Raw genomic sequence first — 12,160 nt, 5'->3', positions numbered from 1 at the left:
ATATATTTGTGAATGAATCCGTCTCCTGCTCATTTGGATGAATGTCACGCATCACCTAACGGGCAAATCAGCGTGTTTTTGTCATTCAAAAGGGGATGGGGAGGTAAGACTTTCATTTTGTTGCCTTGGAGACTACAAATCAATTGCACGTTGCAGCTTCTTGCCTTCCATTCCCAATGAGCAGGCTGTATCACTGCTTACGTCATCGGGGCCGAGGGCGGGGATCTGAGGATTGGGGGCGGGGAGGTGCGTGAGTCACAAGCGCTCTGATTGGCCGACGCTGTTAATGAGCTGCCATTGAGGATTTTGGGGCTTGTGGGGAGGGGAGGTGTGTCTCCGGCTGACCGAGCGCACCGCCTCTCGGATAAATACTGAACACAGCTGGTTTCTCCGATCAGACGCATCAATTGACGGAACCGTGTTCGTTGTTCAGGCCGTCCGACTCGCTCCACAGTTACTTTCGCTTTTTTTTCTTTTTTGCCGGAGAGTCATTTTCCGCTTAGGCACTCAAAAAAGTAAAAAATAGTTTGGAGAGAATTAATCAGATTTCACTGAACCGACAGCAGGTGTGAATTCATGTCTGTATTTTCACCGCAGATATACTGGTAAGTACTCGCACCTCTTCTAATGGCACCTGTTTGTCTCGCTCGTCTGGGCTTTTTTTTATTATAATTTTTTTATGCCACTCTGTAGTTCTTGTATTTGAATAAGTGAAACTACTCGGATATGAAACATTGCACTGGTCGGGGGAAACGACGAAAGAGGTGCTTGAGGTTGACTTTGTTTGGTGATTTCCCTCTGAATCCGCCACCTTTGTTGCTCTACACCCACTCTTGTTTCCTTTGAGATTTTCTGCGGGGTGTTGCCCCTGAACTTGGAAAATTTCAGGGCAACACGGATCAAGGTGTAAACAAATTAAAGTATTACACTCCCCCCCCCCCCCCCCCACACACACACACACGCACACACAACGCCTCAACCATCCTCTAAACTTTTCAGCTATTTGCCAGCTTGATTAAAGACGATCCCATAGGTGCCTTTTCAGAGACGTCACATTCGTTTAGCTTTTGCCATTTCGTTGTATTTTGTGCACAAAAGTTCACCTTGCCTTTCCTGTTTCGCCCTTTGTCTTCAAGTAGCTGCAGGTGCATTGAAATCCGGAGGCAGAGTGTTCATTAACACCATTTTTTGTTGCAGGAAAGTTGATTTGAACATCCCTCCCCCCCTCCTGTCAGGAGGATGTGCAAGTTGCTTTGAAATCATTTTGCAAGCACCATTAAAACCTCAGTAGGCTTCTGCCTGTCTCTATCAGGAAGTCGAGAATCTAGCTCTTTACTGTAACCACACTCACTTTTTTTTTTCCAATCTTTGCTTGCTTGCACTTGGCACATGCTTGTCTTGTCATTTTATCTCTGTGAAAGCTCCATTCCCCAACAGCAGGAGCATTTAATCTGAGTAGCATACCTGGGATGTTTGGGTGGTTTACTTGAGTTCTGGTTGCCTAGCCTGAACACGTTTTCTGGGTAGATGGGAAGATTTTTTTCTCAATAGTTTGGTCTAACCCCCAAATTCATGATTGACACAAGGCAACATGTTTCTGAAGAATGTCCGATCCTCTCTGTTTTAAAACAGTGGAAAACGTGGTGGTTGAAGAAAAGGGTGGGGGTCTCTCCCAGCTGTACCTGCCAAGCAATGAAACGTTGTCAGTGTAAAGTACAATGCGGCCCTGGAATGTCAGCAGCTTTGCCCATGCTGCCACACAAGTCAAGATTTATAATCATAGTAGCGAGAACCACCGGGTGGCTGAGGAGGAAACGATGTCAGCGATGCAGGATTCAAATTCCTCACTTGTAGGGAGATTGGTGCTGAGACTGCTCGGGGGACGAGCTCCATTACAAACAAACAAGGTGCCACAGAGCCGCCTGGGTCTTGTTTTTTACTCAAGATGTTGGAGGAAAACTGTGATTAGGACATGAGGAGTATTTCAAAAAGTATGACCAAAATAGACGGTCTGTGAAATGGTTTCAAGAGTTGTTTCGGGAATGGGATTACAATTCAACATGTGTCCACCCACTTCCTCCTCATTTTTATGTTATTTATTTTTCTAACTTTGAAAAAAATGCTTAAAATTTTAGATGATCTGGAAAATTAAAGTTTTTTTTTTTTTTTTTTTTTTTTTTACATATTTTGGCTCAGTTTTACTACAGTGACATCCCAAAATTCAGAACATTATCAGCCAAGAGCTGTTTTTATGGACAAAGGGCATAAAATGTAGAATAATGCAGTCATTGGATGAATATCCCCTCTTTACAGTTTAACTTTGTTTTGCGTCCGATAGGATGCAACCACAAGACTGAACATGTACTCAGTGGAGGCCAGCAGGATCGATTGAATCAAAATGCAAAGACTTACTGCCATCTACCCCACCAGCCTGTTAAGCAGATCCAGTGGATAGTGGGATCTGTGTCAGAGGCCTTTTCAAATTCGCTGTGATACAGACTGCTACGAGAGATCTTTGCTATGTACAATAAAGAATTTGAATTGAGTTACAACATTTAATTTCCCTTTGGGGTCAATAAAGCATCTTTGAATTTGAATTCAAATGTGGTTCTATAATATAGAACTGCATTTAACTGCCTGCTGAGGACGCCGACGGCTCCTAATGTGTTCTCGTATTTAGTGTCCCTCTTTGGGACACGTCCTTCGTTTCTTGATGCTTGAAACGACACAACAGCATTTTGTTTCTTCCCAGGTCGACTCTTCGCTCGTGCACTCCCACTTCTTCCTCATTGTGCCCCCTTTATGTTTTATTGGCCGATGTTCTGTTATTCTTAGCCGAGCAGGATGTTTATACAATCCAAGACCAGAAATATGACTGGCAAGGCCGGAGTGTTTATCTTTCTTTCTCTTCTCTCCCTCCCTTCCCCTCTCGTCGTTGTCTCCTCAGGTCCTTGCTGTCAGTGTTCATCCCTTTGTCCTCCTCCCTTGCATGTCCGTCACTTGGGGACCAATTTGAATTCAAAGACATCTACAATTCACCCCCACACCCCTCCCCCAACTTCATAAGTCTACGAAGCTGCGATCTTTTATTTTTGGATATCCTTCTATTGTTTCAGCCTGTTGATCTGGCCTGTGCTGAAACAATTACTTGCAGAAAATCAGTCGGAAGCATTTTTTTGCTTTTAACATTTCCCAGCCTCATTGCAACCTGTTGTGAAAAAAAAAGATGGAAAAATTGAACCTGCCTTTGCTTCAGGGTTTATTGATCTCCTGAAATTGAGTGAATCGTGTCACATGATTCACCCTGATCTGGATGACGGTGTGTTAATTTATGCTCTTGATTACTGACTGCACCACAGAATATAGGTTTGATTTGTACTAAAGAAAATAAACTTGATGGGTGACTGACAGATTTATACATAAAATTAACTCAATTATACACAAACCGATTCTGCTAAGTTCTTTAAAATAAAAAAAAAAGATGTAATGAGGATTTTAATTTGGCTAATGAGAAATCTAGAATCGTACACCAACTAAAGCAAGCCTACACAATCATAGTATTGAGCTATATTTGCTAATGGCACTTAAGGTTTGCACAACACTGAGTTGCGTATGCAAACAAGCACAGATAGCCAGTTTGGAGTGAAACTGACAGATGAATCCAGAATCCATCTCCCCTGTCAGCCCTTAGCACTTCTGTGGCCTCTGACACAGAAGTGTCCTGGGCAAAGAGCCATATTTCCAATGTCAAAAACACTTTTAAAGGAGTTGCTCATAAATGATATAGCTACAGCATAACTTCACTCCGTAGTTATGGCTGGAACTAGACATGCATGGCTTTCTCGTTTGTCGCTTGAGGTGAAAGACACTCGCCACGTCAACTCTTTAAAAAAAAATAATAAAAGCTAATGTTTCTACAGAGCAAGTCTTCCTGCATTCGACAGTTGTCAGACAGTAGTCGAAGTGCATTCCTAGCCGACGACTCTACAAAAGTTTGGTTTTGGTGTTATTCTTCCAGAGGTGTGTGTGCAATATTTTTCAGTATTTGTTTATATTTAACCATGTATGCAGAGAGTATGCTTCTATAAACAAACATACTTTCATGCTCCACCTGATGCTCTTCCTGTTTGGGAAGTACCACTCCTGCTCAATATGACCTTTTGTAAAAAAAACAAAAAAAACAAATTGGAGCAGGACGCGCTCCCTAAAGACGGCGCGCCTCCATAGGCGTGTGAATAAGCCGTGGGTCACAGCAACACCTTATTTATGGCCTGTACGAAATTATGCGTCAGAAGGTTACTTCCTAGGCACAACTTGTTAATCGACATCAGTATGAAAACGTTTTTTTGTTTTTTTTTACTGAAGCTTCATTTTATTTTTATCGAAAACTTTACAAAACTTGTCTCCAACTTTGAGTCACGAGTAAAGCTCTGATATTGCACAAACGTATTTTAGGTTTTAAAATTTTATCTTCACCAGTTTCGATATTGTAAAAAAAAAAAAAATTAGGTCAAGTGAAGCCCACGCATCCTGTACCAAAGAAGTCCCCTGAAATACTATTATGTTTGCATACATGCAAGCATCTTGTCAGGTTCCATTTACTTTGGCCCAAGTAGCCTTAGACACACAAACCACAACCCTGTGGCCACTGACTGACCACCAGGCTTTAAATAGAGACCGTGAGAAGGCCACTCAGCATCTTGTCTCAGGGCTCAAGTCTGGTCTTAAAGTATCTTTTTTTTTTTCTACTTTTATCATAAAACACTAGAAAGCTCTAGGCATGAGTTTTAGGAAAAAAAAAAAAAAAAACTGTATTTTGAAATAGAAAGTTTGTCCAAGCCTTGAGCGCATGAGGTTCCTCCTAATTCAAACACCGCAGCACGCCCCCAGCACACTCTCACAATGACTGTTCCAAGTCGCAAGAGCAAGAGCACGTCTTTCTGTATTTAGAAACGGCTACCTTTTGCATACGGCATGACGAGCGCTGCAGCTTTGCAGTGCATTAGAACAGCCAATCAGGGGCTGGATGTCTTGGTGTGTTGTGGTCAAGTTGCGCAGAGAATAAACAAAACGGTAGAAGCATACACAGGGAAGTGAATGCACTTAAAGGTTTGGGCCCAATTATTTTACGGCATTATGTGTAAGCCCAATTTTTTAGTTTTATTTTTTTTTTTATATTTATCTTTCTATGACTCAGAACAAAATTGAAACTTCAGCATTGAAAGCTGTTAATGTGTATTCTGCCTCTGTGTCTGGTTGACAGTCGGATAACTCCCGAGTCTTTTCATCTCTTTTGCACAAACGTACACTCACTAAATCTCATCTTTCGCCCCCTGCAGCCCAGTGTTTGTGCCCGTCCCAGATATGACTGAGGTGATGATGAGCAACACCCCCATGGAGGACATGAGGCTCAGCCCAAGCAAGGACAGACTCTCCTTCCAGGTAATACTCACACATGCAAACCAGACGGCGCTTCCTCCCTAAATGCCTCTGCTATGCGTTTTGAGCTTGAAATAAATTCCAGTTTGAATTCATCCAGTCATTATCATGAGCAGGATTGACATCAGAAATGCCAAGAGAGCAACAACTGAATTGTGATTTATCACCAGAGAGAATATGTGTCAAGGTTTATGAAATGTTTGTTTTTTTTTTTTTTTTTTTAATCATTTGTATTATGTGCATTAGTTTACACAAAATGGCATAAAGGAGGACAGACTGGCAACAGTCACAACAGTAGGAATATCTTCTTTATTTTGGTTATTTGTTTGCATTTTTGTTTTGGTCTGGGGAGGGAAAGCAGACATAACATTAGTCACAAATTGAATCCTGCAGAGAAAATGGAAAAACGCCAGAGGTCCGCTCATAATGGAAGCAGCCATCAGGTGGTCCTGACAAGCTGCTACCTGTGTCTTTGTCTTGCTGTCTGCTCGATGGGGTCGTCTAATGACCAATGCTAATTTTAGCCGATACAGGTCTCTCTTCTCTCTAGTCATGATCAGTGACTATTTGGATGAGGAGCAGAGCAAGCGCGACACAATCTGGGCAAATGCTTTAAAATTTGAGCTTTTACTAATTTAAAACTAAGGGAGTTGACATTTCAAACTGGCTTTAGCTTGTAACGCTACTCGCGCCAATCGTGTCTAGAAGTAATTCATGTAAATGACAAACGCTTCATGCATATGTATGAGCTTTACTCAAATATTTAGCCTTCTGTTACCTGCTGAATTCACCACAACCTTTTACGAGTTTGAAATATTCCTAAGGCAAATACTATTTGACCTCAGGTGGCAAAACGGCTCATTTTTGTAACCCAAAAGTTGCATAGAATATGACCGTACGTGACGCCTGTCAGGTACAATTCTCTGTTGCTGCGTGAAGGAGAACATTTCACGTATCTGAAGTAAATGGGTTTTCTTATGAGTAACTTCTTAAACATTTTATTTATATACTATCATCATGGTTAAAAATGGCTGCTTTGCTGCAGCAGCAACTTCTGCATGGAAGAGTGATTTTGTTGGCACAACCTAGTTTCCTTTGGGCATGGTGCTTTCATTGACTTCATAAAAATCAGATTTTTGTTTGTTTGGATTTTAAAAACAATCACTGATTTTATTTTATTTTATTTTTTTTTTTTTTAACTAAACACCAAGCTGCTTAGTGTTTAAATGTTTAAATCTTGAAGACAAAGGAGAATGAAACGGTCACTTATTGAAACTTGTTTTAAGCAAGGCGTGGCAAGTACAGCGCATCAGCAGCAAAACTATTTATAAAGCTTTAAATGGTGAAAACCTCATACAAGCGTTACATTGCAGTGGCGCAGTAAAGTCATATTTAGTGCAAGTGCGTGGCTGGAGACAAGTTCCAGATTTTTGGAAAGGTGGCTGACATTTTAAGGAGATCGCACATGATAATTCAACATTTAGAGCTGTTGATTCAGACTTTTAAAAACTGTAAGCAGCTGCATGCTCAAGATGTGTGCAGAAAGGATGTAGACTGACCCAGAGGAAGAGCCTCGCTTCCTATGACTCTTTGGTTTACACCCCAGCTGTGAGTCTGAGAGGAACGGAAGGAGAAGAGGCCAGCAGAAAAGGAGCACCAGTTTGCCTCCTCTTTGCCTTCTCCAATGTGAATTTACCATCTCGGCCATTTGCCCAGTGTCTCAGGCTTTCCTTAGAGAAGCTCTCTTTAAACCAGGCTTGGTTTCGCTAGTCATTTCCTTAATCTGACAATGACTTGAATGACATGAGCATGATGATATTCCAGATGCTCTTGCACAAGTTTATTAAAGTCAGTGTCGCCCGTGGTCCTTCAAGAGGAAATTAAATTTGATGAAAATCGGCGCTGGAGTTATCCTCTCAAAAGGCAGCAGCATGATTCAGATGCCCCAGCTCCTTCCCTTGGAAAAGAAGCCGTCTTTTATGCGTTGGCTAACTCAACCAAAGGCAAAGTCGGTCACCGTCCCGACCCTCTGCAGCTGACGCACATCAAGCGTCGACGATGCAGGACAAAAAAAAAAAAAAAAAAAAAAAAATGCAGATATTCCCTTAATTTACACATCGAGGCTCGACTCCATGTATAATTACAGCTTGCTGTGAACTTGTTTGGTAACCTAGAGTGCTGCTGATAAGAACATGCAGCCTTAAATTACCTGAGAAGAGCTGAATTGTTGAGCATATTTATAGCTTTCCGTTTGTTTTTGCTCCCAGTTTCTTAAGGAATTCAGGAAGAGTCGGACACAGCTGGATCTCTTTATCTCTTGTCTCACTCTGGCTCTCAGAATGCTTTCTTTCCACTCGGCTCTGTGCCCAGACAGCGACATTGTCCCCCTCCCCCCTTACCCCACTCCCAGCTCCCCCCTCTCATCTAACCCCTTTCCTCAAACTCAACCCCTGTGACTTGGAGTGAAATATGCAGGTCTAAAAATATTAATCTACTTTATCCAAACAGCAAAAAAAAAAAGAAAGAAAACTGCTGTTCTTGGACCAGGAGTGGCAGGCCGTCCCCTCCCCAGAGCTATTTCTCCTGTTCCTGAGAAACTTGGAGGTTGAACAGAGGATTATATAGTCTGTCAAACCAGTTCTTATGCACTTCATTTCAGCTTCAAGCTTTTCCATTTAGCTTACTAACTTTAGAAGATAGAAAGTCCTTCAGTTAAAAAAAAAAAATGTTTATTAAACTTCTGTTGAGATGCAACAATCAGATTTGTTACCAGCTTTCACTTTTTTCTTCCCGTCAAGAATCTTGCATGCTTTAATTTTATTCCCCCTTCTAATCGGAATGGTTTTGGTTCCGATTCCTTTTTGGGGCCAGTCGACTCTTTTTATGTATAACTCATTATGACCCTCTGATGAAAAGAGTGCCTGTGAGCGACCTTCTGCAAGTTGATGAGATTTACTGGCGTCGTAATCATTTCACGTACAGCAGATGGAGGTGAATATAGAAAATTTTGTTGAGTAGGTTCTAAATCTATAGTTTTCATGCAGGTTTTCCCTTGGAAAAGAAGACATCGGGTCATGTTGGCTGTCCATTCACAATGCTAATTCAGATTAATTGTAAGTGGCTCTGGTTCTAGTCTTCAAGCGTCCAATTCATACTGAAAATGGTTTCCTTCAGTAACCACTTAAGCACTGAATTATGTTTGCACCACCTGACCCTGGTAACACTTAATTATGGTGCATTTACTGGTTTTAAATAAAAATCTGATTTGAGTTTCCAGTCCAGCTAATTTCTCCATCTCTACTTTTTAGCCTTCATTGTCTTTGATGTAAAAAAAAAAAAAAAGACGACATTCTGTGTTGCACAAATGTACTCTGGGCTATTTACCAATGTGGAGACCTTTCACGCTGAGGTTGCATGGCACTGACTGACTTATTCATGCATGCAAAAACAAATTGCTCAAGTATGAGGAAAGCAAGATTACATTACCTTAAGGAATGTGGGATGGGCAAGAGCAGGTACAAATTTGTAATCGGTTCTCATCAGATGCTTAGTCAGCTCTCAGTTATTTAGCACCTCTACAGCTGCTAGTTTTGCCATGAAAGTGCTGATCGAAAATGCACACCATCTCTTAAGCGACGGTCTTGTAGCTGAAGTAGAACCGACTCGTATTTCTAAATACCAGATGTAAACTCTGCGCGAACTCCCTCTGATAAGCGATTAATGCTCCCCGTCTTTCCTTCCCAGATATTTCCGGACCCCTCGGATTTCGACCGCTGCTGTAAGCTTAAAGATCGCCTCCCGTCCATCGTGGTCGAGCCGACGGAAGGAGAGGTGGAGAGCGGAGAGCTTCGCTGGCCTCCGGAGGAGTTTCTCGTCAGCGAGGAGGAAGAAGAGGACGAAGAGGAGCAAAACGACTGCGGCATGCAAAATGGACAGCCAGCACAGAATTCCCAGCACTAGAGGCTGGGCGGGTCAGCACCATGTTCACTTTGCTCTTTGGTTCTGAGGGACAGTATTTTTTTCACACACACTGGTCACACTTCACTGGAGCACTCCAGCACATTCAACTGACACGCCCGTGTGTCTCGTGATGCTATCCCTTTAGCCATGACAAACGCGCACATCCGTCAAAACTAAAACAAAAAAATAAAATGAGAAAAAAAAAAAAATCTCACTGCTTAGTACACAGAATAACCTTCATTCTGTGTGGAAATGTCACCAAAATGGTGGACAAAGTCTCCATCCCTCGCCTACTTCCTAGCGCGTCCATCAGCACGTGTCAAGTCGAAGCTGATGCCCTGCTCAAGAGCAGCAGCAGCTTAGTGCTTTGTGAAGAAGCCCTTCCTCTACAAGAGACCCTGCTGCTCTGACTCCCAAATGGCCGGCATCATGACCCCAGAGTCTTTATACCTGTGTGCAGAGCAATTGTGGTACCTGTGGGAAGTTATTGTACAGTGCACTGTTTTTATTATTATTATTATTATTATTGCTATGATATTATTGCCACTGCTGTCTATAGATCTGTGTCCTCGATGTGAATGTCGGTTGTCTTTGAGAAGTGGATATATTGTGAAAAAAAAAAAGTTAGTTGGTTTGTTTTTTTTCTGCACAGGATTTACTTGTGTAAACTTATTTGTTGGCAAATGAAAGAAAATCGAAAGATGAAAGGTGTAACTGATTTGCTTTGCAGGCTTGATGTGCACTGAAACCAGAGTTATGCTATTAAATCTGTCATATTGGCCTCCAAGAAGCAAAGCTTGGATGACGAAGCAAAAAATGTTCATGGAGGAGTTTGATAGATCAATGTACAGAGCCAATGAAGGATGTGCAAATACATGTTCTTAGTAAGCCAAACAGATGCTTGGTGGTGTGATGACTTTACCATCTTTTCTAGTCTTCCTCTTTTTTTAAAAGCAGCCATACTTTTTTGATGCCATATGGTTCTGACTCGCATCAAAATTTGGCAATACCTGAAGCAGTACTCTTCATTCACCGTTATGACTATTTACCAGAAGGTGTTTGGAAGTTTCTGTCTGTGTGTGTGTATGTGTGTGTGGCTCTATAATTTACAAATGACTTGTTTTCCAGGAGTCATAAGTTTGCAGTTCAAACAAGGTTAGAGGAAAAGATCTCTTTTTTTTTTGTGGAGAGTTTGATGTTACTGTTGTGGAAGCATGACTAATGTGCGTCTCTTCAATCTTTCTCATGTGAGTGGCATTAGGGCTGTATACAGAACATCTTTGTCATGTCACGTCTCCTACAGGTCCCCACGTTGTTTTTGTAAGCTCAGGGAGATTAGCCGCCATCTTATCCTTGGTGTTTTTCTTTTCTTTTTTTTTTTTTCTTTTTGTATTTAGACCACTTTTCTCATTAATTATTCTAGAGATTGTAAATAAAGAAATTGAATTTCCTATACACTTTTGAGTCTTATTTGGTCTTTTTTCTGAAACTGGGTAATCCTCTGCATTCGAAGCAGTTTCCAGTAGTGCCGTGTAATTTTCCTCTTGTAAACCCCCACGCACTCAGCTTTACCCCCACTCACCTTACCTGCAGTGGTTGGAGAAAAGCAGTCTTGCTTCCTGCTTGGCATCTTTCACGTCTCTCTCCCTCTATGAAAACAGATGCATCAAGTGTGTGTATATATATGTGTGTGTATATATATATAGAAGCGAGAGCAGCCACATGCTACTTCCTGTCTTCGGCTTGCGCACACAGTCTTTCTCCTACTTGCAGCAAAATCTCATTCCTGAACTCGGAACCACTTTCAGTTTTACATCAAGCTCTGGTAGCTGTTTGACGGAGGGAAGCTTAAGCAGTCTGGGGGGGCGGGGGGGAACACTTTAAACCCTCTTGAAAGCTTTTGCAGGTACACTAAGATTAACAGTACTGGATACATCTCAAGAGGGGTTATCCTTGAAACAAATATGCATTGAGCTTGTGGAAGCAACAACTCTGGTCTGTCACAGGTGCATCTTGAAAGATTCAAATACAAGGATGCTAAAGTTCAACCTGTTACAGTTGAGGCCAGATGTTTCTGCTATGCATAAAGATGCATACGCTTTTTTTTTCTGTTCCCTGTTGGACACTTAATCTAACTAAATGGTTAATGTTTGAAGTCACTTAAGTTGATTTTTTCTTCTTGCTAAATTCCACAACATTGTAATCCATCTTCATATTCATTAGCTCAGGAGTACTGGGAAGTAAAAGTTAAGTATCTCAGAAAAAATGTTGCGTAAAAAACTGGCTAAAAAAGTTAGGATTCTGAAACTTCAGCAGACCGTTTCCTGAAAACTATCCTTTCCTCGGGGTAAGCCAGAAAATCTAAGACAAAAAAAAAGCTGGCTGTTTATTGTGAATCCATTGAAAATTTAAGTAGAAGGAAAAACTAAGGAGCAAAAAATAAATAAAAATGACAGCATCGAGAGGCTTGCGATTCAAGAGTCACAACACGAAGACACGTTCAGGACAAATGGGCTACAAATGTTACATTCATTGTGTTAGCCCATTCCTGAAGGGTCTTAATTGGTTTTCCAGCAGGCCTTGGCAGCTGCCCACACTGTGAAAGGTATTAACGCCCAGGTATTGATCGACCAGGAATCTCACCTGATCTTAAAAAATTCATGTAAAATCTACAGAGGATTTATCAGAAGGATGATAAGAGACACCAGCACCAACCAAGCAGACTTGTTGAAGGTCACTAGTAAAGCACACTGGGCTTCCT

General features: G+C 41.5%; 1 protein-coding gene across 1 annotated transcript; it reads left to right on the top strand.

The window, feature by feature from the left end:
* The first annotated feature begins 383 nt into the window (after window positions 1-383).
* Window positions 384-10,856, top strand: lbh (LBH regulator of WNT signaling pathway). The gene is made up of 3 exons (XM_014971864.2): window positions 384-605; window positions 5,340-5,442; window positions 9,184-10,856. Exons 1-3 carry the CDS (start codon window positions 577-579, stop codon window positions 9,397-9,399), a joined length of 348 nt encoding a protein of 115 aa, XP_014827350.1. The 5' UTR covers window positions 384-576; the 3' UTR covers window positions 9,400-10,856.
* Window positions 10,857-12,160: the final 1,304 nt, after the last annotated feature.

The sequence above is a fragment of the Poecilia mexicana genome, unplaced genomic scaffold (genome assembly GCF_051168715.1).
Source record: "Poecilia mexicana isolate PSO_F unplaced genomic scaffold, ASM5116871v1 scaffold_22, whole genome shotgun sequence".
Lineage (NCBI taxonomy): Eukaryota > Metazoa > Chordata > Actinopteri > Cyprinodontiformes > Poeciliidae > Poecilia > Poecilia mexicana.
The sequence above is the reverse complement of the archived record's forward strand: the minus strand, read 5'-3'. Positions and strand labels throughout refer to the sequence as shown.